The sequence below is a fragment of the Falco naumanni genome, chromosome 7 (genome assembly GCF_017639655.2).
Source record: "Falco naumanni isolate bFalNau1 chromosome 7, bFalNau1.pat, whole genome shotgun sequence".
NCBI classification, from domain to species: Eukaryota; Metazoa; Chordata; class Aves; order Falconiformes; family Falconidae; genus Falco; species Falco naumanni.
In genome coordinates this window covers 6644078-6659545 of record NC_054060.1, presented here as the reverse complement: position 1 = coordinate 6659545, position 15468 = coordinate 6644078, and the positions used below count along the sequence as shown (strand labels likewise).

The 15468-nt window shown below is 48.4% G+C and overlaps 1 protein-coding gene across 1 annotated transcript in view; it reads right to left on the bottom strand.

The window, feature by feature from the left end:
- The window catches only part of CHSY1 (chondroitin sulfate synthase 1), a 77617-nt gene extending 68991 nt beyond the window's left edge, over window positions 1–8626 (bottom strand). Inside the window, exon 1 of the mRNA XM_040601696.1 lies at window positions 8307–8626. Coding sequence (XP_040457630.1) covers window positions 8307–8569 — 263 coding nt within the window. The 5' untranslated portion in view covers window positions 8570–8626. The remainder of the gene's footprint in view (window positions 1–8306) is intronic.
- Window positions 8627–15468: the final 6842 nt, after the last annotated feature.

The following is a 15468-nucleotide window of genomic DNA, read 5'->3' as shown; positions in this document are numbered from 1 at the left end:
AACACCCACACCTCCAGCAGCTTTCTGCATGCTTCAGACCACATTTTAGTAGAAAGGAACATCACAAAAGAGGAGCCTTTTCTGTGCGAAGCAGCACAGCGACGACATCTGCTCCATACCTTCCGTGCTCCTCTCTGCCAAATCCAACCCATCTGCGTGGGCAAACTGGGTCACTTATACTGCAGGAAGAGATGTAGGATGATTCCTCAAGGCAGACTGCAGAACACTTAACCTCCTCCAGGGAGGATTTTCAATCATGTAACTGGTACAGCCTTGCCCTAAAAATCATAAGTTTTAAGCTTTCAGTATCATTTTCTCAGATTCTACCTGGGGAAAAGAAGAGCTCACATATGCTTCACAGGAGCTCACAGAAAACTACTTCCATTGGTAAACCAACAGGTTTTGCCCCTGTTTGTATAGGGGGAGAATATGTTCTAGTTATGTTTGGCGACTATGCTCAGAATATAACCTACACTCAAAGCTCAATGTAAAAACACTCTCAAAGTAAAGGACACAGTATTCCCTCCATCCATCACTGCCACTTTTACCAGATACCTCTCAACACAGGTTTCTTGCCAAAAGCAGAGCAGATTTTGGGCAGTACAGACCATCTGAAATTTGCAATCTCCAGATGTAACTACCATACAAAGTCTGAAATGTAAAAATATTTCAGAAGATTATTCCTTAAGTTCCACCAGGAAATGCAAATGTATTTAATTAGTACTAATTAAACATCAACTTCAACACCTTAACAGCTACACACTAATTCAGCTTTGTTTAATGAATGTTGCCCAATTACTTTAAGAGCTTTGTCTTCTGGATTTCCTACTGCCATGGGTAGTGTTTCATAGGAAAAGTTTAGATCCCAGCTTCCCCGAAGAGGACAGTAAAGCTAATGGAAACATTCCTGTTGATTTCACAACAGAGTTGATGAAGCCTTTAGTCATCAGTGATGCAAATAATGCACGGTACTACTGATTATATAGTCACATCCTGTTAAAGCACTGAAAACTGCCCGTTTTAAAATGAGACACGCTCATACTTTGAGCTTTCACTAACCATTAAGGAAGTCCTGCTGTTTATTTTCTGACACCCACACTCCAGATACAAATCATCTGGTCTTGAACAAAAGGACTACATGGTAAATTGCTCTTCCCATATCAACTCCCAATCTAAGTTTAAAAGGCTTCTCCATTGAAGTGCTTGAGGCATTCAAATTTTAATCTCATAGATAAGGCAGAAGCAGCTACGGAGAAATGCCATCTCACCTTATCCACTGTGACCAGTTCCCAGTGCAGCTGCAGGCGGACACAGGACACTTCCCAGACAATCACCAAATGAAGTTATAAGCTAAAGTCCTATGGAATTTTCTGCTTATTGGCTTTTTTGGTTCAAAAGCAAAAATGTATTTTCAGACTTGCTCTCAATATCTGGAAAGATCTGCCTTTGTAATGATTACAGCCTATGGACAATGCAGGATGGCTTCCATTACTCCAAGCTTTAGCTCCTTTCTGGACCCTTGAGGAGCAGTCTTCAACACTTTTCTTTTTTTTTTTTTTTTAAACCACCCCCCTTCTGTTGATTTCTAGCTTAAATTTACTCCCTGCACTCCAACCAGGTACCTAAACCTCAGGAAACCCCTAAGTATTGTCAAGAGAAGACTTCCCATGCAATGGAGAAGGAACAAAATGCACATACAACCGTAAACCCTGGCAAACTTGATTCCCAGTCTTCCCATTACACTAAACCCCTCACTTCAAAGCCAGTTTGACCCCATCTTTTCCTGGAACAGGGCCATATTTAAGTTTTATATTCCCCATATATTCGTGCGTATGTGGGGAGCACAACGCACACAGAAAGACCATATCCTAACAATAACCACACCCCAAGGATCAGCATGCGACTTGGGTTGGCACCACATTATTTCAGCCTTGGGATCTCATGTCAACCATGCCTCAGCACAGCTTGACTAAGCCTTTGTTCGTTTCCTGCGACAACGCAATTTCTAGATGAGACAACTCGCCGTGTTATTTGTGACTGTAGCTTTGAGCATTTGTTCGAACTCAGACAGATGAAATATGCTCCCACATCGAAAAATTGCCTGTGTGCCTGTGTCAACGCAAGCGCTGTTCGGCAGAGACTGAAACAATGGGAGTCACCACGTGCTGCTCCTTATGCCTGAGCCACAGCCCGCTGCTGGATGCGGCCCTTTTTGGGGGAGAGAATACAGAAAGAACACTTAGCTCAGGAAACACGTTGCTGCACTCAGCCAAAGAAGCCAAACCACAAATTGTAAGATGAACTGTAAGGACATTTTTCTGACCCCAGCTATCAGCAGAACTAAGGACTGGTAAATGCAGAGATGAATTCTGATCAAAGCTACTATTAACTTTTTTATCCGACATTGTGAAGAATTGGACCTGGCTCAATCACAAGCTATTTTCCAGATTGTGTTTTAAGAGCTACATTTCTTGCCCGTCCTCCCACCTCCAGTTCAGTTTACCATGTCTGCTCTCAGGTTATGGGCAGCAACCTGACCCCGCCAGATCCTTAGGCAGAGCTCTTGTGTCAACACCTTCCTGCTTCTCTGGCCCCACCAGCTGACATTGCTTTCCTGGTCAAAACTTCCCCAATATAAGACTTGCAGATCGTATCTGCAAATGAATTGTATGCTTGTTAATTAATAATAAAAATATATATATATTTTTAGCAAAACTTGATGCCCTCCTTCCGCCCACAAGGTCTCCCCATCACCCTCAGCTATTTAGAAATGCAGTCACAGGAGTCTGGTGGCAGAAATGTTGTATCTACATGTGCAAAGACCACCTCCGCTGCAGTGATCACTGGTGGCTTCAGGCAGCTTAAGGCCATCGTGACTCTGTCCAGAGAGAAATATCAGGTTCTGAGTACAACCGATACGTGTACTGAACTGGTCATTTAAAAACCCAGCAACTGAACTGCTCTGACAGATCCCAGCCTTATCTCCTCTGTGTAATCTGAATCTGCTCAGTTAAACAGGAGGATGCGCATGAATCAGGACAGCAAGCCTCTCTATTACTTTCCCCAGGAGCAGCGCTGAATACATGCACGACGCTGTGCGACCTGGTTTCTCTCAGCACACAGGGCACATAACTCCAACAAACCAGAAGCTAGTGTTGACAAGGGAATCAAAGTGCAATTTAAACAAACACAAACACAGAAAAATTCAGTAACGCTTCCTTGGAAGAAACCTCATAGCAGAGGACATTAGTCCAAGTAATGTTCCAGTATTGGTGGCTACCAACTCGATTTTACCATCCCTTAACTGGTTTTGCACACTGGATATCCTATGAGTACCCTAATCTGAGCAAGTCACAGGGAAACTAGGTGCAAAGATTTTGTCACAGCTGGTACAGGTATTCATGCAATGCAGAAAAATGTGTGCACAAACAGAATGCTAAAAAAACCCAGTATTTTCTAAAAAGTGACCACTACTATAGTCACCAAACGTTGTCACAAATCATTTCTTTATTTAAAAAGAACTTTCAAAAGCATAGCCTGGAGCAGGAGGAGCAGAGATCTGGAATATTTTACCTTCAGTTCCCAGTGTTTATTATTTATTTGTATTACCTTGCTTTGTTATAAGCTCTGCAGACTCAGCAGAAGCATAGTCAATGGTCTTATGCAGACGGTGCTCCCTTTGTAGAGACCCAAACTGGAGACGATTACAAAAAAATCTATTTGTTTTTTGTCTGCAACTTGGGAACCTCCCTTTGAGAGGATCAGAGAAACCATTTAAAGTTTTGAGAAATAGTCATCTTGTATAATTATGCTGAATAAAATCATAATTTGTGAAGAACTCAGTGAGATAACGAACAAAAAAAGACTGATTTCTTGAATACATGGTTCAGCTAAATTTCATGTTGAATTATGTCTAGTTTTATATAACTGTTCCTCAAGGTCCCATCTTTCCAGCAATGCTTGCTACAGGGGAAGCAATGAACCACAGCTTAGCCAGGACTGAGCATGGAAACCACACACTGCTAGTGCACATGGTACTGCAGATGACTGTTACAAGAGGTGAGAAAAACAAGCTGTTTCTTAAAACTTACAAATAGGTCTAAAAGGGCTTGTCAGTTAAGATCTGCATTACAGAACTCAGATTTTGAGGGAGAGTTCCTTTCTATTTTTTACAGGACAGCTTGGTATCTAGCTTTAACAGCAAACCCAAGCAGGTTCCACAGCTCTTTAGAGTCATAGAATGTCAAGTTGGAAGGGATCTACGAAGATCATTGAGTCCAACCCTTTGAATCAAACTCCTGCAATTTAAAAGGATGGCAGTTTTCTGTCCACATATCCATCCACCTTCCTTGTGGAAACAGGGACAGAAACCAATCCATCATCTGTAGGCACACCAATACTCAGTGGGTCAGACTAAGACCAAAGCCCAAGTGTCCCAGAGCTTTGAGCCACATGGTTATTTTGGGGTATGTAGGCGACTTTGTTTCCCCTTATCCCCCATGCATCCATGCTGGTTGCTCTCACTGTATTTGTTTCCTCCTGTTCCTTAAACATTCTTGCAAATTTTAGGTAAACGCTTCCCGCTTGGAAAGCCCAGGTATGTCATAGCTCTGCTAGAGGATACAAGAGCAGGACACATTGAGTTCTCACTATTTCAATACTGCAGTACAATTGATACATTAAGCAAAACATGTATTGTGCTGTCACGATGTTCAAACTCACCTTACATGACCTTGTCCTGCCATCATCTTACCTCACTAGCAACCAGAAAGGCCCAAAACCACCTAACACCCAACAGCTTTGACCCGGGCTCTGAATTTAAAATAAGCAGAAAAATATGTTTTGTATTACACTTCTGCAGCAGCCTGTGCAGGCTTAGACAGATAATACAAACTCCTTTAAACCCCAAATCCTACTGGCTGCCTTTCACTTAAGCTTTTCCAAGCACTCAGGTGTTTAGATTCCAGTGCAGTCTGTTCCCTCTGAGCCACCGCAAACCGTGTGGCAGCATGTTTGAAATGCAGCCTCCCAAAGGGTATCCTTCTGCTGCAAGAATGGGACAGCTTAGCACAAGCCCCAGCATCGTTTGATGTCCTCGTGTGTGTGGCCTCATGGCACTTCAAGGTGCCGTGGAGACTGTCCCAAACTGAGAAGTGCTGCGGCTGTGTGCCTGCAGAGATACTGCCAAAGGCCAACCTCTGACATCTTTCTATTAGCTGCATTCACACTAGTCTCCTGCCATGTTTCCCAGGAAATCTAGTTGCTATGCAAAAAAAAAAAAAAAAATAAAAAAAAATAAAAAAGGTTAACTGCCTGATATTTCTGTTCCTCAGACAGCAGACTTAAATCTTCTGGGAGACTGCTTTTTCCCATCCTCTCCTTCCTGCAGCTCTTCTAGGACAACTCCCCTCAACTGCAAAACCATTAGCACATGCTGTTGCACTTTCCCTGAACCCCAGCCATACCTTAACTCCTTCCTGAACGGCTCTTTTCCTGACTGTTTCTTGTCCTTTGATGTGACACCGCAGTTTCTGCTGCTGCACTTCACTGGCCTCCTGGAAGGGAAGCTCTGCTAACCTGGCTGTCAGATGCAATAACTGCTGAACCTACAAATCTGCCCTGCGAAAACTAGTAGATCTAAAGCTTATTCTCTGCCTCCCAGACTACAAAAGCACAACTGTTTCAAAGAGCCGGCATCTCCTGAAAATCCAGCAGGCCTGTTTTGCCTTGCAGTGGTCATTTTGCTCATGATTGATGTTCAGGAAGTGGATTGCTTCCCCTCTTGTTAGACCCTATCTAGATTCACAGCAGCAAGGATCAGCAAATGCTTTCCGCTCCGGTCCCTTTTAGCTGTGTCTGTAAATGGCCTTTGAGCCACAGCAATTTGGAGGTATTCAGCCTCTGAATCCCTAATTCCTTTCAGTGCTCTGGCTAGCGTGGTATCAAGGCTCTGCACACGCTGCCACCCCGGGAATGCCTTGCTAGCAGCTTCCCATTTCACTCGCTGTGCCAGCGATTCAGCTCACCAGGATGCTTTGTCAATGTAGTAATCCCAGCAATTGTCTGCCTGAGTACTTCGTGGCAATCAAAAGCCCTTTAAGATTTCAGGTTTGTCTTCCTCTTCCCTCCTCCCCACCTTCCCTCACATCACCAGGACATTAGGCTCATTTCATTTACCAAAGGAGATGAGAAAAATGCATTTAGCCCTACCACAACGTTAAGAGGTCTCTTTATATTTGTCCCTTACGAGAGCAGGCATCATCTCCAGAGGTTAAACCAAAACAGCAGTGCAGTAAAAAGCCATACTCAGATCTCCTTCTGAGGACTGAAGGAGCCCAATTCCATTAGCTGGATTTGTTAAGTTGCATCTTTAGCTGTTTTTTTGTGCGAGTAGATGTCACAGATCTGGTTCTGTAAAGCCAGCTCTCCCACAGCACAGGACCATTCAGCAAGCACGGGCAAAGCCAAGGACAAGAATCCTTCAGCCACATCAGCAAAGTGAAATGCTTCACAACTAACACCCATCTCTGGACAGTACTGTGATAAATTTCCCTTTCTTGAATTCCTGACGCAAAATCTGATGGATGCTAGACAAACTACTCTGCACAAAACCTGTTACGTGATGTCCCAACACGACTCCAGCCTTTCTGTATGTAAATGTAAATTACATGGCTCATGAGATTTGCAATCCAAAATGCTCCATCCCACACAGTGAAAAATACATAACCCTGAAGAAACACATTCTTTCACCCATTTCAAAGCATCAATCATGCACTCTCTGTAACTTAATTACAAGTCTACTGCTGAAAGAAGGCATTATGTTTCTATTAAAACCATCGCTGGTGGATAACATGCTTCAGATTGCCCAAATTAAGACATTTTACTGCATTTGATGCCGATATAAAGAGAGCTACCCTTTCCCCAAACCACAGCTGGCCAGGGGGAGGAGGAAGGGGGAGATGGTCCATCATACACGGGTCTTGCCATTCTGTTCTTACTGGGCAATAGGGCCAAGTGCTTTTCAACCTGGGCCAGCAGGAGGCAGAGAAGCGTTTGTTCTAGCACAAGACTAAAAGCGATGTTTTACTAGAACAAAATCTGCCCCAGAGCGCTCCTGGCTACTCCTCTGATGGCAGTGCTCAATCCTAGTCGGGGTATATACCCAAGCTGACATTTTAGCTCTGAACTCTTTCAGATTTCCCAAGCAGGCTTCCTGCACAGCCTCCCAGCACGGCCTGGCAGTGCAAACACCAAAGCAATAAGCACATTTCAGCAGCGCAGAGTTTCACCAAAGCCACAGACACATCTCTCACAGAAGATATGATTATTCCGATGCTGCCGAGGCTTTGGACAGGACTCCCGTTAGCACACAGCACTCATGGCCATACCCAGCTACAGCTGGAGAGCACGCCACGGGCGACGGCAGGCGGTGCAAAGCACAACCATCATCCCCGCTCCAAAACCAGGCGCACTCAGGTAATGAACACACGGCTCCGAGACTCCGGTTCCTGCGCTAGCTTCACTCGCCGAAGCCGCCAGCGTTTCACCCAGGCTGACTTTCCCCATTCGAGCAGTTTAGCTACCTGCTCCAGCCTCAGCGGCAGCTGCGGCAAACAGAGATGGATTTTACTCTTTGTTCCCAGATGTGTTTTCTGAGTCTCGTTCCTAAGCACACCCTCTCGGCTTGGCGCGGTGGTCTTTTCTGAACCTATCCATGGGGTGACAGTGGTCTCCAAAGTTTATGGTTATTGTTATGCTCAGGCCGCCGGCTCCCTCCTGAAGCGGCAGCTGAGGGCTGCACCGGCGTGACACAGCCGTGCCCAGGGCACAGGCAGTGAGGGAAGCGCTTTGGCGACCACGTCTCCCCCGTGATGGGCAGTAGGTGCCCCCTCACTACGGCGGGGCTGCCAGGACCGCTGGCTCCTCTGCCAGCCCCCGGCTGAGCCAGGCCCCGCACGCCGCCCCTGACCCGCCCCGGCGGCAGTGAGAGCGGGGGCACCTCTCCTCCCTCACCCCACAGCCCGGCCCGGCCCGGCCGCCCGGTGAGTGCCCGGGCTGAGGCGAGGGGAGCCGGGCCTGAGCGCGCCCGCAGGGACCCCTCCGGCTCGCTCGCACCTGCCCCGGGAAGGGCAGCGGCCCCCGGGCCGACGGGGGGACCCCGGCCCTGAGGGCCCGGCCGCAGGAGACCCCCGCCCGGCGGCTCTTCCCTCAGGCGCTCCTCAGGGCCGGCCCGCCCCGCGCCCGCCCGCCCCCAGCCCGGCAGCCCCCGGCAGCCGAGCGGAGCCGCCCCCCCCGCGCCCGCTCACCGGTGGGCAGCCACGGCGCGGCTCCGCAGGTACTTCTGCGCCGTCATGACCCCCACGAAGAGAAAGCTCTGGGCCGGCGGGCCGGGGCGGCGCGGCGGGGCGGCGGCGGGCGGCGGGCGGCAGCCCTGCGGGCGGGCTCGGTGGGGCCGCGCCGCCGCCGCCAGCTCGGAGGCGCGGGGCAGGACGAGGCGCGATGCGAGCACGAAGCCCAGCACCAGCCCCAGCAGGACGCTGAGCCAGGCGCGGCGGCCGCGGCCCGCCATGCCCGCCCGGCGCCGCGCCGCGCAGGCCCCGCGCGGCTCCTCACAGCGCCGCCGCCCCGCGCTGCGCCGCCGCCGCCAGCCGCGCCGAGTCGCCCAGCGCCGCCATGGGGGAAGGGGCAGGGACGGGAAGCGGAGGGGAGGGAGGGGAAGGGGCCGCCCGCCTCCCCGGCCCTGCCCCTCGGCACAGGCGCCGTGTGCGGCCCGTGGCCCCGCCCGGCCGTGGCGGTGGGGCCGCGGCGGAGGAGACCCCGCGGCGGGAAAGGCCGAGACCGCCCCCGGCTCGCACCGGGACAGGGGGCCTGGGGCGGGGAGGGGGACCGAGACCCCCGGGGCAGGGACCGGCCCCGGGAGCAGCAGGGGACGGGGACCCTGGGATAGCACCCCACCTGGGGACCCCAGAACCACGGCCCTGCTGCCCAGACCGAGAGGCTGGGACAGGAGCCCGGGAGAGCGTGGGTGCTCCTGGCACAGGGACTGAGACCCTGGGTGTCATCTCAGGGCAGGGACCCCAGCCCAGCGCCCTGCACCAAGACCCCAGGACAGAACCCTGGCACAGGGACCAGCACTGGGACTCCAGTTAGACCCTTCGGACCGGGATGGGGAGGCACTGGGAGACCAGTTCCCCGACACAGGCCGGGCACCAAGTACCGGTGCCCAGCAGCAGAGGTCCATCGCCCATCCCCGCAGAGACCCAGCACAGGTCGTGCCGAGTCTCCGCAGGCAGGGACGCAGCTCCCCAGCCCTGCACTGCCGGACCCTGCAGCCCAGGCCCTGGACCATCCCGCTGTGGCCCATGGTGCGTGCAGGGCCGGAGGGTCACAGCGGTCAGGAGTGGGCCCCCAGCCCTGGTTTCACCTGGCGCTGGTGTGTTCATGCAGCATGTACGCTGGTGCCAAGGGGAGCGAAAGCACAGGCAGCTTTTTCCCCATCTTGCTAATTAAACCGACCAGAAATAGGTCAGTCTATTTCCATCCAGAGGCTATGATGACTGCTCAAAGGAGTGAATAAGTTGTTAGCTGTAGCAGGTGAAGATTGCTTTTTTCTTTGTCTGCACTAACTCTCCAGCACGTTTCATCTACAGAGTGCTTCAGCTTCAAACACTGCAGCCCCAAAACCCCTGACATCTTGGAGGAAAAAAAGCCTCCAGTCTTTACAGAAGAAACATATCTAGTGCAACCTGCTGACCTCCTGGTTATCGTGGCGCTTTCTTGCTTTTCCTAACTGCCAGTCTTTCCCATTTTAAAATTTATTTATATTGTGGTGTCATCCACGACAAACTGAGAAGAAGAAAGCCTCAGCATAACAGCAGCCTGCTCTTGAGCAAAAACCGTTGCAAAAGAGTACCAAATCAAAACTGTACCAAATCAATGGTGTATATTAATAAGCCAAAAAGAGGCATACGTGAGAGATTTTTACATCCTTGTACCATAAGTAACTGTCACGCCTCTGGGCACTAGCAGGTAATACCACGATCTGCTTATCTGATGAACTCTGTGATATGTCTTGAAAACAATGCTTTTGTGGGGGTTGTATTGCTCTTGTGATGGTGCAATCCTCATACAGAGGTCAGCACCAATGAACTCTCGTGATATCAGGAGCAACAAATAACAGGGGAAACGCCAACACGATTTCTGGTATTAAACAAAAATAAGATTAAATATAAATAGAAACTAGAGAAGAAATACAAGTAATTAACAGGAAAGAAAAGCGGGAGTTCTGCTTTCAGTTGCCCACAGGCAGAACACAGGAGCAGTGAGATGTATATTTGCAGGAAGGGGAATGTAAGAACTAAATGGTGAAAGACAGGAAAAGGAAGAAAAAGTCCAAGATGGAACAGATGGAAGGCAGGTAACGCCAGGGAAGTACAGGAGCACCATCCATCACTCCGCAGAAGCCAGCTGGAAGGCAAGAAGAGTTTCTGAGGCTGAGGCCGCATGCCTTTGAGAGCTGCAAAACACCAGGGAAGGGTTACAAACACAGCACTAGCTTGGGTGCAATCAATGTTAACAGCTTCCCAACAGCTTCACGTGTGCTACCAGGCGGAGAAGAGGTTGATGAACCCAAAGGGCTCCTCAAAGGCTGCCAATGCACAAGGCGTGGAGGTGTTCCCCCCCGAGACAGGCACCGGGCAGACCCAGGGCTGTGCCCCTTGCGTTTCTGGGACCTTCCTCCAGGGAACAGGGAATGGGATGCAAGATTCACCTCAGTTCTTTCCTACTAAAATAACCCCAAACCCCTATTTATACCAAGAAAACCTTTTTTCCTATCTGTCCTTTCCATCCCTTCCATATGGGGAAATCCTCCCTTCTCCACACACCCCCACCCCCCACCCCATAATTCCTTTCTGCTTCCCAGGATTTGCAATTCTTCGCTATTATTTCTAACTACTGGTGCCCTGATCCCTTTCTGCAAAGCCTGGGGTTATCCTCAGCCTGTGCCGCTCTGCACACGTGGATCATTTACCCCACTTTCAAAAGCCTCTTCAAAAGGAACCTCATCAAACACTGCTTCTTCCCCTCCTTCCCCACAAGCCTGATCATCAGGTCCTGAAATACAAGATTCAAGCTAAAATAAAAAGTATGGCCACTCCTTTCCAAGAGAGGCAGATGTGGCAGGTCCATGAACAGGAATGGGATTACTCTCGGTGTGCTCCAAATCAGCAGTAAAAAACCTCCTGATTCAAGGGAAAGCCACTGTGGCCTATGAATTACAGGAAAAGGCAGAGCTAGCGTGGTTAAAAGGCAATAAAAAAGAGAAGGTTGGGGCTGAGGAGCTGTCACTTGGCTTCTTCCCATGAACAAAAGTAGTTAGTCATCAGAATTGAAAACTTCATGCAACTTCAGCACACATGGAAACGATGAAGCAGAGCAGTACAGTCCCGTGTTAGATCTCCTCTGCCCCAAGTTCTCTTTTGGCACGTTCCCACCTCCCCCAGCCTCCAGAGAAATTACAGTCCTGGACCTCACCACATGCAGGGGGTGAGCAGAGGGCACTTGGGGAAGGGGCAGGAGAAGGAAGAGGTGCTTTCTTGGTGCCAAGATTAAACCCAGAGAGGAGGCACACTTGGAGTTCACACTGCTGCTGTGTGAGATCACACCACCGGCTGTGGTCCACCACCAACATCCAGCTGTAAAGAGGGGGTAGCACCTGAGAATGCTGTGATGCTCACACATCCTCCCTGAGCACATCAAAATGCCTCGCTTTATTTCATTTATTGCACCAAACTCACGTTCCAAAATGTTAGGTTGGCAAATGCCCCTTTTACTGCTTCTGCCCCCTGCCCTGTTCTTGCATAGAGCAGCCGCTGTTTCTACTATAGGAAAAAAAGGAGAGAAAAAAAAAAGGAAGATCAAGGGAAAACTTGAAGAGCATAGCTTAGTTCTTCCAGCTGAATTATAACCCTGCCGTTACCTGCCTAGAGTATGTTTTTAATCTGGTTGGCAGAGAAAGGTCGTACTGCATAATCACATTTAAGTGCCTTCCCCTATTAATACAGCTCTTAGTCTCAATACATAGTTAACACTATATATTACAGCTACTATGTATGAAAAGGCACGGTGTTTTTCTCATATAACACTGCACACAAGCATAAACACATTTTTATGCAGCATGTTTTCTATTCTGTGTGGGAATGCATGAGGAAATGTTCTGAGGGCTCTCCAAAATCAGAAGAGGATGCACGTCATGTGTGCTCCGTCTCCGTGCTCCCATCCCACTCACTCCAGTGAGATTAGCACCCAGACCAGCCGGCAAGAGCCCACTTGACAGGCCCACACAGTTTAGGTTCGTAATCAGATTAACAAAACGGTAATCCTATTTTTAAAAGATGAAAAAGCCAAGTCCTTGAAGTGGCGAGCTGTTCTTGTGCATACAGAATAGATGTCATCCTTTTGGAATAAAGAAGCTTAATACTAAAAGAAAAAAAGTTTCTTCCACGTAGGAGATGAGACTCTATAGAAGAAAGAGGGACCATCTCACAATATAACCACTACTTTTTCCTATCTGTTTTGACCTCCAATTTTTCCACATTGATGAGCCCACTCTAATACAGGATGCATCTTCTACAATATATATTCTTTACCATATTTTAAAATAATAGTTAAAGAAGTGAACTACTTCCCAAGTGCTCCGGAAACTTTAATTATGAATGTTCCAGTACTTAAACTGATACTTTAAAAACTACCCAGGCACTGGAAAATGAGCATACTTCATGTACTCAAGGTAACAGACTCACGGTGGAAAAAATCTAGCTGGGCAACCAGCAGCATTTGTGTCTGTCACAGTATTTCCAGCGCCGTTGCATTTTCCCAAATGATGCAGAAACTCCTTCCGCAGCTCCAGCACCCACTGGGGTTTTTTTATTTTTTTCTCCCCCCCCTCCCCATCCTCTTCTGGTCCTGCCACGGACCAGTCACAACCTTTCCTCTCAGCTGAATCACTCAGCAGATGCCAGTTCAAGGGACAAACCCGAAATGTCACCGGTCGCTCCTGGCCCGAAAGCCGGGCCAACATTGCCATCGCACGGCGCGGCCCCGCAGTGCAGCGGGCTGCCCGGCTCGCCTCTGTCCCCAGCAAGTCCAGTCCTGCTGCGGGTCGGGCTGGGGGAGGCGGGGGGCACCCCCTGCCCCCCCCGCCCCCACACACACACTCCCCAGCTGCCTGCCCAAGCCCCCCCCCGCGTCCCCACCGGCCGGCTGGCGGCAGCCGCCGCAGCAAGGCGTTTCAGCTTTGCATCGCGGAGGGGAAGGCGGGGTGTTTTTAAGACATCACCGCCAAACCCGAGTCAACAAACCACTGAAAAAGTCTAGACCGTGTGTTTTAAAAGCAAGTCTTGGGTATGCTGATACTGATACCTAAGCAGCAGGACAGCTAACGGAGTGGCAAGTACAGCGTGTAAGCAGCAAGTCAAATTTACAGGGGACGTCACCCCTTCAGCATATGATAAAGTAACAACGCTTTGGGACCCAGCTCTGGGTCCGGTTTTTTTTGGAAAGCGCCTCTTGCAGGCCAGCCTAACAGTAACTCCCCATTTGGGTGCACACAACAGAGCACTAGAACTAGATTGAAAGGCCAGGTATTTCAGTACATCCGTTTTCCCTCCACTCTCTTTAAAAAGAATTTTCCAAGTTCTTTTCCTTGCCCTCCCCACATTAATGTTACCCACAGTACCAGCTCTGAAGCTGATGTCAGTAAGTGGCGCACAGAAAGAATCTTGATTAGTAAACTATGGCAGACACAGAGGAAGGAATGAAATTATTATTTTATCAGTGGAGATCTTGCTCCATGCTGAAAGTGCTTTTTAGCAGGTATGCATTTCAAAATACAAATAATCACAGGAAAAAAAAAAAAAAAAAGAAAAAAAACGTACATCACAGCAGTGGCTGCACACCTGCCAGCCCCTTACTAACAGAAATCTGCAACGAACATTTGTATATTCACAACCAAAACTGAGCTGAGGAGACCTATTCCTTTGCAGCCATTGGTTGCTTCATAAAAACTGATGGAAGTTTTGAAGTCACTGGCTCTGGAGCTAGGAATATGGGCAGGGTGTGTGTCAGCCCTGGAACAGCTGGCTTGGAAGCTCACACAAATCAGCTACAACTGTGCAATCGGGCCAGGACACCACCCAGCCAGCAGCCGTATGCTTTTCCTTTGTGGCTGTAGAGCTGTTCCAAAGCTAAGCTTTCATTCCAAAAAAAAATAAAGGGGGGGGGGGGGGGGGGGGGGGGGGGGGCGGGAAGAATATAAATCCCAAGTCTTCAAGTCTTCAGCCCATCCAAGTCTGGACCAACTTTTTCTATACTTGGAAATTAAATAGTTTCTGTGTTCACAATAGTGTGGACAGAAACACGCTGTGCCCCACTCTTGGCAAACCTGATCCCTGAAAAGGTGTCACTTTTTAGTCTATACAAGGGCAAAAATCATCCAAAGGGTGGATCTGATCTGATGCAGAGATGTGCGCTGATGTGCAGCCAGGCTTGAAAAAGCACAACCACCAGAGATGGGAACTGCCTCGTTGAGCGCAGGAGGCATAAAGGACAGCATTAAATGGTTTAAATGCAGCCACGAACTATAGTGCTGCTGGTAACATGTACAGGACGCTGCCATGCTAGATGCCATCCTCATTCAGAGAGCTCTCTGAATGCTAATGCTCCCTTTAGTCATCTTCCTAGGGAGGGGAAAAAGAAAACGCAGGAAAAACTTCCCAGTCGAAACACCTGAGCTGAGTATCAGCACAGTCAGAAGGAAACCAGACTGGGCACAGAGCAACTGCAGAACGGCCTAATTCCTCAAGTAAAAATAGTGTAGAACCATACAAAACACAGATTAAATTTTTTAGTACTAACAGTTCACACCTGCATTCGGTGTCTGCTAGGAAAGTAGGTCCTTGCAGACATGGGTGCAATTATAATTTTCATTCATAGTGATCTTTGATTAACACACAGGTAATTCTGGAACACCCAGGAACAGCTCTACTGATAGATTCTCTGCTTGTCCTCACTCTCCCAAGTCCATCTTCTGGTCTTTGTTATTAAGTTTCCAGTATAAGAAACATATTTAAAAAAAAAAAATACATATGCGATATCACTCTTAAAAGCTTTCCTTCATTGCAGTGTTTTTGAAAGGCATAAATAAAAACAAATATATTTTATAGGTGATAACATGTTTTTCTGTTCAGTTTTAACGCCAGTCCAATTTAAAGAAAACAAAAAAACTTTGTTCCTCCAGCATATACTCATCCAAAAGACAATGAAAAATACTTAGCTGCATTTCTTTAGCAACTAACATTTTCAGGATTTTTTTGTGCCTCTGAACACTTCCTTAACTTCAGATTTTTCAATATCCAAAATATTTTACTTTTCAGTGGTTAAGTAATATTATATAGCAGATTAACAGCA